This window comes from Labrus bergylta, chromosome 24, assembly GCF_963930695.1.
Source record: "Labrus bergylta chromosome 24, fLabBer1.1, whole genome shotgun sequence".
Taxonomy (NCBI): domain Eukaryota; kingdom Metazoa; phylum Chordata; class Actinopteri; order Labriformes; family Labridae; genus Labrus; species Labrus bergylta.
Window position 1 is genome coordinate 47,501 of NC_089218.1, and position 18,150 is coordinate 65,650.

Here is an 18,150-nt window from a genome sequence, read left to right on the forward strand (position 1 = left end):
TTTCAGAAACTCTTCTTCTTCTTCTTCTCCTCTCTTCAGCCTCCCTGAGTCTGTGTTTAACTCTCACGTGAAGCTGCTTCACAGATGTTTGACTCGGCAGTGAGAAAACATTCCTGAAATGTTTGAAACATTCAGAAGCTTCAGCTGAAACAGGATTAGGGTTGGGAAGGGGGGATTGGGAGGTGAAAGGGGGAGGGGTCAGGTTTAGTTACAACAAACATTAAAAACCTTTTAAAATTTGAAAGAGTTAGACTTCCTGAATGAAACGTTAGAACAGGTCTTCCATCAGACAGGGTCAGACCACATCAAGACCACGTCCAGACCACATCAAGACCACGTCCAGAATAAACTAGACTAGACTAATCTAGATTAATCCAGACTAAACCAGACAAGAAACAGACTCACTACCTGGAGAGACACAAAACGTTTCACAAGACTGTCACATCCTTACCTCAAACATTATCAGGTAGAGATGGAGGGCGTGGTCAGAGGGATCCAGGCTGATATCTCATTGGTTGTTGTGTTTAGGTGCATCAGGTGGAGATGGAGGGCGTGGTCAGAGGGATCCAGGCTGATATCTCATTGGTTGTTGTGTTTAGGTGCATCAGGTGGAGATGGAGGGCGTGGTCAGAGGGATCCAGGCTGATATGACCAAACTATCAAAGAGCCACAGTCACACGTCGAACACTGTCAGCAAACTTCTGGACAAGAGTCGCAAACTGTCAGTCACCATGAAGGAGGTACACAGCTCACACCTGAAAACACCTGTCAGATAGACTGAAATCAATCACACCTGTCAGGTACACTGAAATCAATCACACCTGACTGGTAGACTGAAATCAATCACACCCGTCAGGTACACTGAACTCAATCACACCTGTCAGGTACACTGAAATCAATCACACCTGACTGGTAGACTGAAATCAATCACACCTGTCAGATAGACTGAAATCAATCACACCTGTCAGATAGACTGAAATCAATCACACCTGTCAGATAGACTGAAATCAATCACACCTGACTGGTAGACTGAAATCAATCACACCTGTCAGATAGACTGAAATCAATCACACCTGTCAGATAGAATGAAATCAATCACACCTGTCAGATAGACTGAAATCAATCACACCTGACTGGTAGACTGAAATCAATCACACCTGGGTTCTTGTCTGCAGGTTCGGGATAAGATGGAGCGTCAGGGTGTTCAGGTGAAGAAGCTTGAGGCAAATCACGCCCACCTGATAAACCGAAACAACTTCAAAGTTCTAATCTTCCAGGTATGCACAACTATGAACAACTAATCAATGAAGTTATGGGAATTTCAGTTTAAGGTGACTTTTTCAGACAACACAAAAGTGGCAGTCTAAAACCACAATTGCTGTTCTGTATGAACTGTATAAAACACAGTAACTGTACTCTGTAAACTACAGTAACTGTATTGTATAAACTACAGCAACTGTACTCTAGTGCAGTAACTGTACTGTCTTAACTGCGTAAACTACAGTAACTGCATAAACTACAGTAATTGTACTGTGTACCCTATACCGGGATGTTCTCATCTTCCTCAGGAGGAAAACGAGATCCCCGCCACTGTTTTCGTCAAGGATCCTCCTCCGTTCCCCCGGGATGAGATTATAGAAGAAGGCATTGAATTGGTTCCAGGTGTTGTCGATGGAAACCGTTCCCAGGAGAGCGGGCTCCAGACCATTGACCTATCATCAGATGAGGATGTTGGACTGGAGGCAGAGCTCGAGGAGGAAGAGTTTTGGCCTCATGATCTGGAGAACATGGAGAAATCCAGAGCCGAAAAACTGAAACGCTCGAGTCTGAAGAAGGTAACAAAGCAGATTCATATGTTCAGACAGACAGGTTCTCAGACAGACAGGTTGAACTCTCTCTTTCTGCAGGTGGACAGTCTGAAGAAGGCATTTTCAAGGCAGAACATTGAGAAGAAGATGACGAAGATCGGAACAAAGATTGTTTCTCAGGAGCAGCGAGAGAAGATCAAACAGAAAACCTCTAGTCTGAAGGTTTCTCCTTTGACCTTCAACATCAGGAAGGTACTGCCTTCTGTTATTATTCTGTTACTGTGAATGTGATCAGATGTTCTCAGCTCCTTGAAGGAACAATATGTTCTAGGGGTTCCACAAAGTTTACTCTAACATTTATTTTGGTTTTTAACATAATTCCCTTTAAGTTTGTTTAAATCGCACATTTCCTACAGGTTCCAATGATGTTACTCTATAGTTTTCCTTACTTTTCCTGATGTTTACTGTCATCACCAATGATATTTCCCCATTCCTGATGAGTTCAAAAATCACCCCCTTAGGTTTCCCCAGAATTTCCTCCAAGGTTCCCCTATGATTGTTCTACATCTTCTCTGACTGCTCATGAAGGTTCCTCTAAGGGTACCATAGGGTTTAAGGTTCCACAAAGCATCATTTAAAGTTCCCCATGGTTTGAAAAAAACTTCCCCTGAGGTTAATAAAGGTTCCAGTAAGATTCTGTCCAGTTGAGATCCCTTATTGTTCCACAGTTTCTGAATTTTTCCACTTCCTCTGACTACTGACTTTAAACTCTCCATGTTTTCAGCCTCGCAGCAGCTCCGACTCTCAGCCCCCTGACACCTCCATCCAGACCCCCGACACCTCCATCCAGACCCCCGACACCTCCATCCAGACCCCCGACATCTCCATCCAGACCCCCGACATCTCCATTCAGACCGGGGAGTCTGTCCTCACTGAGGCTGACATCCAGCTCTCCCCAATGGGCAGCACTGACCAGGAAGTCCCCTTCACTGAGGTCCATGCCCAGCTGGCTCCTGTTGAGCAGGAGGAGAAACAGGAGGAGGGAGGCGAGGAGGTGACCGGTGTGGAGGCGGAGCTGTCCGTGGTTTCAGAGGAGGTCAGTCAGGAGTACGCCCTGTCCTCCACCCTGCCTCAGGAGGAGAAAGGAGAGAAGGAAGGAGCAAAGGAGGAGAGAGAGGATGAATCCTAAACACTCACAAGTCTTCATTAAGAACAAACAGATTAAAGAACATTTCAGCTGTTGCTGATTTGTTCCTTTAAGGTCTGTGGCTGTTTTGTTAATGATGATGATATTGATAATCCCTCACACAAATATATTAAATATTCTTATCTGATTAACACGTCACTCTGAAAACCACATATCTACAAAGTTTAAACTCCTACAGAACCAACACAAACGGCTGATTTTAGATTGTAGGTGCAAAGTTTTTTATGAAGTTGGAGAATGTTAGCATTCAATGACAAACTGATACAAATAAAACTGTGGAGATATGTGTTTTTTACAGGACATTTTTCTCATTAATATTGTTGTATTCTTTGATCTCTTATAAACATGATAACGAATAATCTGCTGGTTAATATGCAACATGGAACAAGGAAACATGGAACCCAAATGACCATCTGAACCTGTCAATCATTCTACCCACAAAGAACCTACTAACATGGTGCTAAACAAAACGTTCCTTTTAAGGTTCCTTTGACTATCTATTGATGTTTCTCAAACATTCTCCTACAGAGATCCTCAAAGGAATGGCTCCTCATAGCATCTTTTAAGATCCAACTATGGTTGCCTAGGGTTATGCATCAATAAAGGGTTCCCTTACAGTTCCTTATATGTTCCTCTAAGATTCCCCAAAGGTTCCTGCAACATTCCACTTGGGTTCTCCTCTAAGGTTCTCTTAAGTTTCCTTTACGAAGTCCCAAACATACACAGTTTGTGATGGTATATAAGAGTTAAAGTGATGGTATATAAGAGTTAAAGTGATGGTATATAAGAGTTAAAGTGATGGTATATAAGAGTTAAAGCGATGGTATATAAGAGTTAAAGTGATGGTATATAAGAGTTAAAGTGATGGTATATAAGAGTTAAAGTGGTGGTGTATGCTGTTTTTTGTGTCGAATATAAATTGAAATTTAAAACTTTTGTTAGCTGTCACTCTTAAATTTTGACATTTTTAACACTTTGTGGTGCCAAAGAACATTTCCTGTATGACGCTTGTTACCTGTCAATCACCTTACAGCTGTGTGTGTGAATCACATGAACATAACATAATAAAGTCTTGTTTTACCACATTTATTTTCTGACTCTTTATTGAACCTCACATTTTGTCTGATTTTTTTTTGTGTTCCTCAATGTGAGGGTTAGCCCCCCCTTTACACTTTATTTGCTGCTTTTTCTTTGTTTTTTTCTTTATGTGGCGCTGAAAACCAAAAGTTTTCAGCTTTTGGAATTGCTTGGAAGTGCTTGACACACACCTGTTCAGGTGGTATTGCAGAATAAAGGAACTGTTAAACCGTCTTCAGACAGTTTCAGGATCCATGTTTATATGGGTTTGGGTTCTTAGCACATCAGTTTCTTGTCTCAGTGTGGAGTGTGGCGCCTCCTGCTGGTTGATCTCTGACATTAACTCTCTTGTCCTCCTGGGCTTCAGCTGATTCAAGTCATTGACAGTTTAGTCTCTCTGATGATATTTGACGGGATTTTGACTCTTCAGGTGCCATAGAGAAAGAATATGTTCACACATATGGATCATATTTCTTTTCAAAGGGGAATTTGGTACACTCTGCTGTCTCTGGTGGAGGCGGGGTCAGGGAGTGGGGTGTCCACCTCAGTTGGCAAATGGTGGTAAAGGGGTGTGGCTCAGAGCCAACACAACCAATAAATTGAGGCAGGGGGTGGGGTCTTTAGTGTCAGTCCGCATTCCTGGTCCTGTTTCTACATCCAGCAGAGAACTTTTTAAAAGGAGCTACCTTCCAGAGTGACAAATACTACGTCTTCTACTCCTACAGCCCCTTCTTTTTCTTTTCTTCTTCTTCTCTGACAAGAGGATGGACTCAGTGATGCCCCCTGGCGTCTCTCCAGTGTCTGTCTGCTCTCTGTTAGCATGTAGCATCCAAATGATAGCAGCTGTATTACTAATGTTCAGGTTAGGTAGACAGAGCTCTTCAGTGGATAAGTGGATCCTGCTCTGGCTTTTCTATGATGTCATTGTCCACCTGACACTGGTACGACCAATCAGCATTCATACCTTTTATTCTTCAAATACATCTTTTTAATTGTCTGTAATTTGATTTAAACTGTCTGCGTTTCTTTTGTTTGATTATGTTTACTCATATATGAGGGTCCCTTTGTTTACATGTCTCTGGTTATTTGTTTATGAAGGAGGGTCCCTTTGTTTACATGTCTCTGGTTATTTGTTTATGAAGGACGGTCCCTTTGTTTACATGTCTCTGGTTATTTGTTTATGAAGGAGGGTCCCTTTGTTTACATGTCTCTGGTTATTTGTTTATGAAGGACGGTCCCTTTGTTTACATGTCTCTGGTTATTTGTTTATGAAGGACGGTCCCTTTGTTTACATGTCTCTGGTTATTTGTTTATGAAGGAGGGTCCCTTTGTTTACATGTCTCTGGTTATTTGTTTATGAAGGACGGTCCCTTTGTTTACATGTCTCTGGTTATTTGTTTATGAAGGAGGGTCCCTTTGTTTACATGTCTCTGGTTATTTGTTTATGAAGGAGGGTCCCTTTGTTTACATGTCTCTGGTTGGGACGGTGGAGACGTCTGAAGGTCCGCTAGCTGAACTTTGTGAGTTTGTTTACCTGAAACTTTGACAACAGAAATCCTTCAAGTTCATAGTGCAACCTGACCTGTCTCACTGTCTGTACCTGTCTGTCTCTACCTGTCTGTCCGTCTCTCTGTCTGTACCTGTCTGTCTGTCTCTACCTGTCTCTACCTGTCTCTCTCTCTGTCTCTACTTGTCTGTCTGTACCTGTCTGTCTGTCTCTCTCTGTCTCTACCTGTCTGTCTGTACCTGTCTGTCTCTCTGTCTGTACCTGTCTGCACCTGTTTGTCCATCTCTCTGTCTGTACCTGTCTGTCTGTACCTGTCTGTGTTCAGGGAGAGAGTACAGCAGAGCAGACAGTCGTTGGCTGACTTCTGATCCAACAATCGTCTCAATTGAACTTCTGACTGTGTTCCTGGACTCTGTGATTGGTGTGCTGCTGATACACGCAATACTACAGGAGAGATACTACAGGTTATACACACACACACACACACACACACACACACACACACACACACACACACACACACACACACACACGTATAGTTCAGCCATCCAGATATACCTCATAATTCACTTTTTTTGTCAACATCTGTAAATTTTGCAATTACTGTACATAGCACAGACTTACTGAACATAGCACAGACTCTTGCACTCAATTACTGTACATAGCACAGACTCTTGCACTCAATTACTGTACATAGCACAGACTCTTGCACTTTCTGCTTATTTGCACTTCTGGTGAGATGCCAAACCTCATTTCGTTACTCTATACTTGTATATGTGTAATGACAATAAAGTTGAATCTCATCTCATCTCATCTCATAGTTACAGTATGTTTCACTGTATTTATTCAGACACTTCCTGCAGATCACTCTGAGCGTGTGCGAGCTTTATGGCGGCTGGATGACCTTTGCTCCTGAGTGGCTTGTGGGCAGTCCCAGTCTGAACACGTCCAGCTGGCTGCACCTGTGGGTCTACCTTGTCTTTTTTAATGGGCTCTGGGTCCTGGTCCCGGTCCTGCTGCTGATACAATCATGGATTTCCCTCAAGAGTCTGCACGCGCTCCAAGTGGATGACCATGTTAACAGGAAGAAGATGTAGAGATCTGAATGATTTAGAACTTTCCATTGATCAAAACACTCACTCATGAATAAACTATTTTATTGGTATCACAGACACTTGTCGGGCACTTTGATTGGCTGTTTGTTATAAATTAATAATTATTGGAAAATGTACCAAAACGTTTAAAGAACAAAACACTTAAATTTATTTCAGTAAAAATATCAGATGTTGTCCCCTCCTCCTCTCCTCCTCCCTCCTTCCTCTCCTCCTCCCTCCTCCCTCCTCCTTCCACTCCTTCCTCTCCTCCTTCCTCTCCTCCTCTCCTCTCCTCCTTCCTCTCCTCCTTCCTCTCCTCCTCTCCTCCTCCTACTCTCAGCTCTTCTTGATCATCTTATGCACAGAGATGAAGGCCTGCTGGAGTCCTAGTCCCTTCAGAGCGCTGCAGGCCTGAACCTCCCACAGCCGCTCGTTGTGAGAGTCCAGGTCCAGCTGGTTGGAAATCTGACGGGGAGTGGGGGGGGGGGGGGAGGGATTTTCAGAGGAAACGTCAAACAACTCTTCTTCAAAGCTCATGATATTTTTGAGCACTTTAAGATGTAGGGTTCCTGTAGTACCTCTCGGATGGTCATGGAGTCTGGCAGATCCTTCTTGTTGGCCAGAACCATCAGAGGAATCCCTCGTAACTTCTCATCACACAGAACCTTCTTCAACACTTTCTGAGCCTCGTGCATCCGAACACGATCAGTGCTGTCCACCACGAACACCAGAGCCTTACAGTCGTCCAGGAAGTACCTGAAGAACAACAAGGAAGGGTTAGTGTTAACACCAACACACAACTGTAGTGAACCTCTCCATTATCAACACTCAGCTGTAGTGAACGTCTATGATCAACATTCAGCTGTAGTGAACCTCTCTATGATCAACACTCAGCTGCAGTGAACGTCTCTGATCAACACACAACTGTAGTGAACCTCTACGATCAACACACAACTGTAGTGAACCTCTACGATCAACACACAACTGTAGTGAACCTCTACGATCAACACACAACTGTAGTGAACCTCTACGATCAACACTCAGCTGTAGTGAACCTCTCTGATCAACACACAACTGTAGTGAACCTCTACGATCAACACTCAGCTGTAGTGAACCTCTCCATGATCAACACTCAGCTGTAGTGAACCTCTCCATGATCAACACTCATCTGCAGTGAACCTCTACGATCAACACTCAGCTGTAGTGAACCTCTCTGATCAACACTCATCTGCAGTGAACCTCTACGATCAACACTCAGCTGTAGTGAACCTCTCTGATCAACACTCAGCTGTAGTGAACCTCTATGATCAACACTCAGCTGCAGTGAACCTCTACGATCAACACTCAGCTGTAGTGAACCTCTCTGATCAACACTCAGCTGTAGTGAACCTCTACGATCAACACTCAGCTGTAGTGAACCTCTCTGATCAACACTCAGCTGTAGTGAACCTCTATGATCAACACTCAGCTGCAGTGAACCTCTACGATCAACACTCAGCTGTAGTGAACCTCCATGATCAACACTCAGCTGTAGTGAACCTCCATGATCAACACTCAGCTGTAGTGAACCTCTACGATCAACACTCAGCTGCAGTGAACCTCTATGATCAACACTCATCTGTAGTGAACCTCTACGATCAACACTCATCTGTAGTGAACCTCTACGATCAACACTCATCTGCAGTGAACCTCTATGATCAACACTCAGCTGTAGTGAACCTCTACGATCAACACTCATCTGCAGTGAACCTCTCCATGATCAACACTCATCTGCAGTGAACCTCTATGATCAACACTCAGCTGTAGTGAACCTCTACGATCAACACTCAGCTGTAGTGAACCTCTCCATGATCAACACTCATCTGCATTGAACCTCTATGATCAACACTCATCTGCAGTGAACCTCTACGATCAACACTCATCTGCAGTGAACCTCTACGATCAACACTCATCTGTAGTGAACCTCTACGATCAACACACAACTGTAGTGAACCTCTACGATCAACACTCAGCTGCAGTGAACCTCTACGATCAACACTCATCTGTAGTGAACCTCTACGATCAACACTCATCTGCAGTGAACCTCTACGATCAACACTCATCTGCAGTGAACCTCTACGATCAACACTCATCTGCAGTGAACGTCTCTGATCAACACACAACTGCAGTGAACCTCTATGATCAACACTCATCTGCAGTGAACCTCTACGATCAACACTCATCTGCAGTGAACCTCTACGATCAACACTCATCTGCAGTGAACCTCTACGATCAACACTCATCTGCAGTGAACCTCTACGATCAACACTCATCTGTAGTGAACCTCTACGATCAACACTCATCTGCAGTGAACCTCTACGATCAACACTCATCTGCAGTGAACCTCTACGATCAACACTCAGCTGCAGTGAACCTCTATGATCAACACTCAGCTGTAGTGAACCTCTCCATGATCAACACTCAGCTGCAGTGAACCTCTACGATCAACACTTATCTGCAGTGAACCTCTCCATGATCAACACTCAGCTGCAGTGAACCTCTATGATCAACACTCAGCTGTAGTGAACCTCTACGATCAACACTCATCTGCAGTGAACCTCTCCATGATCAACACTCATCTGCAGTGAACCTCTATGATCAACACTCAGCTGTAGTGAACCTCTACGATCAACACTCAGCTGTAGTGAACCTCTCCATGATCAACACTCATCTGCAGTGAACCTCTACGATCAACACTCAGCTGTAGTGAACCTCTACGATCAACACTCATCTGCAGTGAACCTCTACGATCAACACTCATCTGCAGTGAACCTCTACGATCAACACTCATCTGCAGTGAACCTCTACGATCAACACTCAGCTGTAGTGAACCTCTACGATCAACACTCATCTGCAGTGAACCTCTACGATCAACACTCAGCTGTAGTGAACCTCTACGATCAACACTCAGCTGCAGTGAACCTCTACGATCAACACTCATCTGCAGTGAACCTCTACGATCAACACTCATCTGCAGTGAACCTCTACGATCAACACTCATCTGTAGTGAACCTCTACGATCAACACTCATCTGTAGTGAACCTCTACGATCAACACTCATCTGTAGTGAACCTCTATGATCAACACTCAGCTGTAGTGAACCTCTCCATGATCAACACTCATCTGTAGTGAACCTCTATGATCAACACTCAGCTGTAGTGAACCTCTATGATCAACACTCAGCTGTAGTGAACCTCTATGATCAACACTCAGCTGTAGTGAACCTCTATGATCAACACTCATCTGCAGTGAACCTCTATGATCAACACTCAGCTGTAGTGAACCTCTCCATGATCAACACTCAGCTGTAGTGAACCTCTATGATCAACACTCAGCTGTAGTGAACCTCCATGATCAACACTCAGCTGTAGTGAACCTCCATGATCAACACTCAGCTGTAGTGAACCTCCATGATCAACACTCAGCTGTAGTGAACCTCTCCATTGTGTGTGTGTGTGTGTGTGTGTGTGTGTGTGTGTGTGTGTGTGTGTGTGTGTGTGTGTGTGTGTGTGTGTGTGTGGTGAAGAATGCATGCCTCCAGTTTGGTCTCATGCTCTTCTGTCCTCCGACGTCCCACACTGTCAAAGATGTCTTCTTGTCCAGGTCCAAAGTTCCTACGTTGAATCCGATGGTTGGAGATGTTTCCATCTCCTGAAGTGATCAGAGAACACAATCACACCTGAGACAATCACACCTGACACACCTGTACCTCATATTGATTTTCTTACCTGTCCTGTCAGCAGTCGAGCGAGCAGGGTCGACTTCCCAGCAGAGTCCAAACCCATCAGTATCACCTACACACACACACACACACACACACACACACACACACACACACACACACACACACACACACACACACACACACACACACACACACACACACACACACACACACACACACACACACAGTATACTGTATCATTTATTTATATCAGAGCCGTCAGCATTAAAGGTCCCAAATTCTTCTTCTGGTTTTATCTGCTCTTCAGTGTGTTTTCTAAGTGTCCTGTGCATGTTTAGTCACATCTATGTGCAAAAATTCAAAGTCCGCGGAAATGCGTCTTTTCCTACGTCCTCCTGTTAGCTGTAGCATTAGCTGCATGTAACGCTCGGTTCCAGCCCCCCTCGATAAAAACTTGTCAGTGTCATTGTCAGTGTGAGATCACTGATCTAAGCCCATTGGCTCGTTGTGGCCCTGCAGCTCATGTTGAAATTTCCGAGACGCGTGCTGAGTAACTGACCAATAACGACAGAGCGGATTGGCAGACCAATCAGAGCAGACTTGGCCCACGTGGGATCTAACAGTGTGGGCTCAACAGAGTGTAGCTGACGGACTCAGTGCAGAGAGGGAGCAAGGAGGAGCAGTTCATGAAAACAGACACTTTTTTCAGACTTTATCTATTGTGAACGTACAAAAGTAGGAACATAGATTAAATATAAGAACCCCAAAAAGGGCAGATTATGGACTCTTTAAAGAGTTAGTCACATTACTCTCCTGTTTGTCCCTTCAGGCTCTCCGTAGATACTCGTCCTCAGTGTCTCCCTGTAGTCTCACTGCTGCATCTTTGAATGTCTCATTTCACTTTAACAAACTCTCAGAATGTAATATCCACCTTATGACATCACACACTGACATTATGACATCACACATTGACCTTTGGGATCCCTAACCACTTCCTGTTTCTGTGTTTAACTTCTTGCCCTAACCTTCCATCTACAGGAAGGGCATTACTTTATTTCAAAATAAAAGCACACAGCATGTAAAGTACTTTCAGCTCAAGACAGTACACAGGTGAGACATGGAAAATACCTGTCAGCCAGGTGAGTACCTGAGGAGAGGAGCTGTGAGCCTGACCCATCGTCCTGAAGATACTTCTTTCCTCTGCGTCAGTCCAAAGCTAGTATCCTCCTTCACTCATTCCTGTTCTGTGTCGACTGAAACTCACCTGTCTAACATCTTTCAGGTGTGTTCAGGGTCATTCAGACTGTCAACCAATAGGAGAACAGGGTCCAATCAGAGCATGTGACTGTGTAACAGGTCGGACAGCATTTTTGTGTAAGTGGAAAAAACCTTTCAAGAAAAAGAGGAAACACCTGTACAGAGAAGAGACACACCTGTACAGAGAAGAAGAAACACCTGTACAGAGAAGAGACACACCTGTACAGAGAAGAAGAAACACCTGTACAGAGAAGAAGAAACACCTGTACAGAGAAAAGTCACACCTGTACAGAGAAAAGAAGGAGGAAACACCTGTACAGAGAAAAGGAGGAGGAAACACCTGTACAGAGAAGAAACACCTGTACAGAGAAGAAGAAACACCTGTACAGAGAAAAGTCACACCTGTACAGAGAAAAGAAGGAGGAAACACCTGTACAGAGAAAAGGAGGAGGAAACACCTGTACAGAGAAGAAACACCTGTACAGAGAAGAAGAAACACCTGTACAGAGAAGAAGAAACACCTGTACAGAGAAAAGTCACACCTGTACAGAGAAAAGAAGGAGGAAACACCTGTACAGAGAAGAAGAAACACCTGTACAGAGAAGAAGAAACACCTGTACAGAGAAAAGTCACACCTGTACAGAGAAAAGGAGGAAACACCTGTTCAGATGAAACTCAAACAGACTTTGTGTTGTCTGATGATTTACATATTTACCTGTTCTGTTATCTTCACTGGACTAAAACAGTCGTTACTTTATATTCACGTATATTAAAGTTTAACAACAGAAAAACATTATTAATAATAATAATAATATTAATAATAATAATAATAATAATAATAATAATAATCATATTAATAATAATAATAATAATAATAATCATATTAATATTAATAATAATAATCATATTAATATTAATAATAATAATAATAATAATAATAATAATCATATTAATAATCATAATAATAATAATAATAATAATAATAATAATAATAATAATAATACAAATGATCATTATAATTACCAACACATAATTCAGACGTTATTGATCTTTACCTCCTTCAGGGCAGCGTGGAGGAGGAGGAGCGGTGTCCGTGAGGAGGGGTCTGTCTCCGGGTATAAAGCTGACTCTTCCCGCCTCCTCCCTCCTTCTTCTTCGTCCTCCTCGTCGGTCCTTCTTCATCATGGGCTTCGGTGACCTGAAATCCGCCTCCGGCCTCAAAGTGCTCAATGACTTCCTGTCGGAGCGCAGCTACATCGAGGGGTGAGTGTTTACGGTACTTTAACGGTATATTCACGGTATGTTGACGGTATATTGACGGTAGTGACGGGACAAACTGTTACGCTAAGTCCAGCAGCTGCGGGTGCCGCCATCTTGGCTCCTTGTTGAGCTACATGTGGCTAACGGCTAGCTAACAGGCTGCCGGCGCAGCAGAGTTTGAAGGTGAAAATAAACAAAATAAAACGTTAACAGTGCGCATGTCAACCTGTGTTTAGTGGAAGCACACACCTGAAGTCTTCAGGGTCCATTCACGTTTGTTTCAGTGAAAGTTTGTGCGGAAGAAGTTCCGTGTTCAAACCCATTCACATGGTGCTAACATGCTAACTGTGCCCATGTGGCTAAATGACGCGTGATTGGTTAAACCCTTAACTAACCCTTAACTAACCCTTAACTAACACTTTACTAACCCTTAACTAACCTTTACTAATCCTTAACTAACCTTTACTAACCCTTAACTAACCTTTACTAATCCTTAACTAATCCTAAACTAATCCTTTACTAACCCCTAACTAACCTTTACTAACCCTTAACTAACCTTTACTAATCCTTAACTAACCTTTACTAACCCTTAACTAACCTTTACTAACCCTAAACTAATCCTAAACTAATCCTTTACTAACCCCTAACTAACCCTTAACTAACCTTTACTAACCCTAAACTAATCCTTAACTAACACTTTACTAACCCTTAACTAACCTTTACTAACCCTAAACTAATCCTTAACTAACACTTTACTAACCCTTAACTAACCCTATTAAAGAGTTGTGATGATCTCAAATCACCATCTTTCAACTGATACGAGATGAAATGTTAAGATCTGAACTCTAAAGTAATCTGATTACAGGTGTAGTAATCTGATTACAGGTGTAGTAATCTGATTACAGGTGTAGTAATCTGATTACAGGTGTAGTAATCTGATTACTGTGGTCAGATGTTCAACATTAAATTACTATTTTAAACGACTTTGATTTTTAGGATTTTATTTTGAAAGCTGTTGTTTTGTTTTTAGGATTTTATTTTGAAAGCTGTTGTTTTGTTTTTAGGATTTTATTTTGAAAGCTGTTGTTTTGTGCAGTCATTTGAAAGGTGTTTGTTTTTTGTCCTAAGGTACGTCCCCTCTCAGGCTGACGTGGCGGTCTTTGATGCGATCTCAGCCCCGCCCTCGGCTGACCTGTGCCACGCCCTGCGCTGGTACAATCACATCAAGTCTTACCAGAGTCAGAAGAGCAGGTGAGCCTGGGCGATGTCGGCAGGGTGTTGATACACAGGTGTGTAAGATCAGTGGAGTAAGTCCCGCCTCTGCCTGTTAGTCTTCCAGGTGTGAAGAAGCCACTGGGTCAGTATGGCCCTGCAGGTGTGGCTGACTCCACCTCTGGCCCCGCCCCCGCCTCAAAGGAAGATGATGATGATGACGACATGGACCTGTTTGGCTCTGATGACGAGGTGAGGTCACTGCGGTGTGGCTGTGATGTCACTGCAGTGTCACAGTGATGTCACCAGTGTCTCTCATCGTTGTGTTGCAGGAGGACGCCGAGGCGGCGAGGCTGAAGGAGGAACGTTTAGCGGAGTACGCTGCTCGCAAGTCTAAAAGTACGTCCACACACTTAATTTGTTATTGATGCATTAATTATTCATTGACTTGAGGACACGGAATCCTGCCTCCTGATTGGCTGACTCTTTATGATGATTAACCAATCACCATCTTTCGTCTGACTTCCTGATGGACACCATGAGTTTACCTGAAAGAGTCTCCTGCTGCCAGTCACTTTGTGCTTTAATACACTGATGGTTACTGACTCCGCCCTCTCCCCTCAGAGCCCGCCCTCATAGCCAAATCTTCAATCCTATTGGACGTAAAGCCGTGGGATGACGAGACAGACATGGCGAAGCTGGAGGAGTGTGTGCGCAGCATTCAGATGGACGGGCTGGTGTGGGGACAGTGTAAGAGTGACACACACACACACAACACTGCTACACACACACACACACACACACACACACACACAACACTGCTACACACACACACAACACTGCTACACATACACACAACACTGCTACACACACAAACACACACAACACTGCTACACGCGCACACACACACACACACACACACACAACACTGCTACACAACACTGCTACACACACACACAACACTGCTACACACAAACACAACACTGCTACACACACACACACACACACAACACTGCTACACACACACACACACACACACACACAACACTGCTACACACACACACACTGCACACCTGTAGGGGGCGCTGTATCTTGACGGTCTGAGTTTGGCGGCTCCGTCAGTCGTCAGATTAATCTGCAGAGTTGTGATGATCTCAAATCACCATCTTTCAACTGAAACGAGATGAAACGTCAAGATCTGAACTCTAAAGTAATCTGATTACAGGTGTAGTAATCTGATTACAGGTATGGTAGTCTGATTACAGGTGTAGTAGTCTGATTACAGGTGTAGTAATCTGATTACAGGTATGGTAGTCTGATTACAGGTGTAGTAATCTGATTACAGGTGTAGTAGTCTGATTACAGGTATGGTAGTCTGATTACAGGTGTAGTAATCTGATTACAGGTGTAGTAGTCTGATTACAGGTATGGTAGTCTGGTTACAGGTGTAGTAATCTGATTGTTTCCTCTACAGCTAAATTCGTCCCCGTGGGTTACGGCATCAAGAAGCTGCAGATCAGCTGTGTGGTCGAAGACGACAAGGTGAAGAACAGTTTACCTGTTAACAGGACTTTAATTCACCTGTGTGTTTAATTCACCTGTGTTTTATTCACCTGTGTTTAATTCACCTGTGTTTTATTCACCTGTGTGGTTCCAGGTGGGCACAGACATCCTGGAGGAGCAGATCACAGCGTTCGAAGACTTCGTTCAGTCGATGGATGTCGCTGCTTTCAACAAAATCTGAAAACAAAAACGTGTTCAATAAAATACCTGCACAAAAAACAAATTGTTATTTTTTTTCTTTAGAACCATGTAGGTGTCACTGAGGACACAGGTGAGAGTCTGTCAGTGTGTCATCAGGGCACTCTCCACAGGTGAGAGTGTCAGTGTGTCATCAGGGCACTCTCCACAGGTGAGAGTCTGTCAGTGTGTCATCAGGGCACTCTCCACAGGTGAGAGTCTGTCAGTGTGTCATCAGGGAACTCTCCACAGGTGAGAGTGTCAGTGTGTCATCAGGGCACTCTCCACAGGTGAGAGTCTGTCAGTGTGTCATCAGGGCACTCTCCACAGGTGAGAGTCTGTCTGTGTCATCAGGGAACTCTCCACAGGTGAGAGTGTCAGTGTGTCATCAGGGCACTCTTCACAGGTGAGAGTGTCAGTGTGTCATCAGGGCACTCTCCACAGGTGAGAGTCTGTCATCAGGGCACTCTCCACAGGTGAGAGTGTCAGTGTGTCATCAGGGCACTCTCCACAGGTGAGAGTCTGTCATCAGGGCACTCTCCACAGGTGAGAGTGTCAGTGTGTCATCAGGGCACTCTCCACAGGTGAGAGTCTGTCATCAGGGCACTCTCCACAGGTGAGAGTGTCAGTGTGTCATCAGGGCACTCTCCACAGGTGAGAGTCTGTCAGTGTGTCATCAGGGAACTCTCCACAGGTGAGAGTGTGTCATCAGGGCACTCTCCACAGGTGAGAGTGTCAGTGTGTCATCAGGGCACTCTCCACAGGTGAGAGTCTGTCAGTGTGTCATCAGGGAACTCTCCACAGGTGAGAGTCTGTCAGTGTGTCATCGGGGCACTCTCCACAGGTGAGAGTGTCAGTGTGTCATCAGGGCACTCTTCACAGGTGAGAGTCTGTCAGTGTGTCATCAGGGAACTCTCCACAGGTGAGAGTCTGTCAGTGTGTCATCAGGGCACTCTCCACAGGTGAGAGTGTCAGTGTGTCATCAGGGCACTCTTCACAGGTGAGAGTGTGTCATCAGGGCACTCCACAGGTGAGAGTGTCAGTGTGTCATCAGGGCACTCTCCACAGGTGAGAGTGTCAGTGTGTCATCAGGGCACTCTCCACAGGTGAGAGTCTGTCAGTGTGTCATCAGGGCACTCTCCACAGGTGAGAGTCTGTCAGTGTGTCATCAGGGCACTCTCCACAGGTGAGAGTCTGTCAGTGTGTCATCAGGGCACTCTCCACAGGTGAGAGTGTCAGTGTGTCATCAGGGCACTCTCCACAGGTGAGAGTGTGTCATCAGGGCACTCTCCACAGGTGAGAGTCTGTCAGTGTGTCATCAGGGCACTCTCCACAGGTGAGAGCCTGTCAGTGTGTCATCAGGGCACTCTTCACAGGTGAGAGTCTGTCAGTGTGTCATCAGGGCACTCTCCACAGGTGAGAGCCTTTCAGTGTGTCATCAGGGCACTCTCCACAGGTGAGAGCCTGTCTGTGTCATCAGGGCACTCTTCACAGGTGAGAGCCTGTCAGTGTGTCATCAGGGCACTCTCCACAGGTGAGAGCCTGTCTGTGTCATCAGGGCACTCTCCACAGGTGAGAGTCTGTCAGTGTGTCATCAGGGCACTCTCCACAGGTGAGAGCCTGTCTGTGTCATCAGGGCACTCTCCACAGGTGAGAGTCTGTCAGTGTGTCATCAGGGCACTCTCCACAGGTGAGAGTCTGTCAGTGTGTCATCAGGGCACTCTCCACAGGTGAGAGCCTTTCAGTGTGTCATCAGGGCACTCTCCACAGGTGAGAGTCTGTCAGTGTGTCATCAGGGCACTCTCCACAGGTGAGAGTCTGTCAGTGTGTCATCAGGGCACTCTCCACAGGTGAGAGCCTGTCTGTGTCATCAGGGCACTCTCCACAGGTGAGAGTGTCAGTGTGTCATCAGGGCACTCTCCACAGGTGAGAGTCTGTCAGTGTGTCATCAGGGCACTCTCCACAGGTGAGAGTCTGTCAGTGTGTCATCAGGGCACTCTCCACAGGTGAGAGTGTCAGTGTGTCATCAGGGCACTCTCCACAGGTGAGAGTGTCAGTGTGTCATCAGGGCACTCTCCACAGGTGAGAGTGTCAGTGTGTCATCAGGGCACTCTCCACAGGTGAGAGTCTGTCAGTGTGTCATCAGGGAACTCTTCAGAGTGTGTATAAATAACATTTGGACTTTATATCTCAGAGGTGTGTGTGTGTGTGTGTGAAAAAGCTGGCATGTGTAGTACCTCCCCTCACTCACAAGCGGCAGCATT

At 44.8% G+C, this 18,150-nt stretch overlaps 4 protein-coding genes across 5 annotated transcripts in view; 3 read left to right on the forward strand and 1 right to left on the reverse strand.

Annotated features, from left to right (window-relative positions):
- The window catches only part of cavin2b (caveolae associated protein 2b), a 4,639-nt gene extending 539 nt beyond the window's left edge, over positions 1-4,100 (forward strand). The window contains exons 2-6 of the mRNA XM_020658118.2: positions 600-740; positions 1,176-1,277; positions 1,569-1,835; positions 1,908-2,060; positions 2,593-4,100. Of these exons, the coding sequence (XP_020513774.1) occupies positions 600-740; positions 1,176-1,277; positions 1,569-1,835; positions 1,908-2,060; positions 2,593-2,997 (1,068 nt within the window). The 3' untranslated portion in view covers positions 2,998-4,100. The remainder of the gene's footprint in view (positions 1-599; positions 741-1,175; positions 1,278-1,568; positions 1,836-1,907; positions 2,061-2,592) is intronic.
- A 594-nt stretch (positions 4,101-4,694) lies between these two features.
- On the forward strand, positions 4,695-6,769 carry ebpl (EBP like). The gene is made up of 4 exons (XM_020658109.3): positions 4,695-5,033; positions 5,543-5,612; positions 5,925-6,063; positions 6,450-6,769. The coding sequence occupies exons 1-4, from the start codon at positions 4,857-4,859 to the stop codon at positions 6,694-6,696; spliced, it is 633 nt and encodes a 210-aa protein (XP_020513765.1). The 5' UTR covers positions 4,695-4,856; the 3' UTR covers positions 6,697-6,769.
- arl11 (ADP-ribosylation factor-like 11) lies at positions 6,740-12,868 on the reverse strand. Of its 2 annotated transcripts, none has more exons than XM_065952025.1 (6): positions 12,730-12,868; positions 11,565-11,720; positions 10,461-10,526; positions 10,268-10,383; positions 7,272-7,449; positions 6,740-7,158 (listed from the first exon to the last, which is right to left on the reverse strand). In XM_065952025.1, exons 2-6 carry the CDS (start codon positions 11,592-11,594, stop codon positions 7,030-7,032), a joined length of 519 nt encoding a protein of 172 aa, XP_065808097.1. In that variant the 5' UTR covers positions 11,595-11,720; positions 12,730-12,868; the 3' UTR covers positions 6,740-7,029. The 2 variants fall into 2 exon arrangements, with proteins under 2 accessions (XP_065808097.1, XP_065808098.1); XM_065952026.1 differs by having other exon boundaries at positions 11,546-11,720.
- Positions 12,804-15,932, forward strand: eef1b2 (eukaryotic translation elongation factor 1 beta 2). The gene is made up of 7 exons (XM_020658108.2): positions 12,804-12,937; positions 14,063-14,185; positions 14,266-14,398; positions 14,479-14,545; positions 14,771-14,896; positions 15,621-15,688; positions 15,804-15,932. The coding sequence occupies exons 1-7, from the start codon at positions 12,858-12,860 to the stop codon at positions 15,888-15,890; spliced, it is 684 nt and encodes a 227-aa protein (XP_020513764.1). The 5' UTR covers positions 12,804-12,857; the 3' UTR covers positions 15,891-15,932.
- The last annotated feature ends 2,218 nt before the right edge of the window (positions 15,933-18,150 follow it).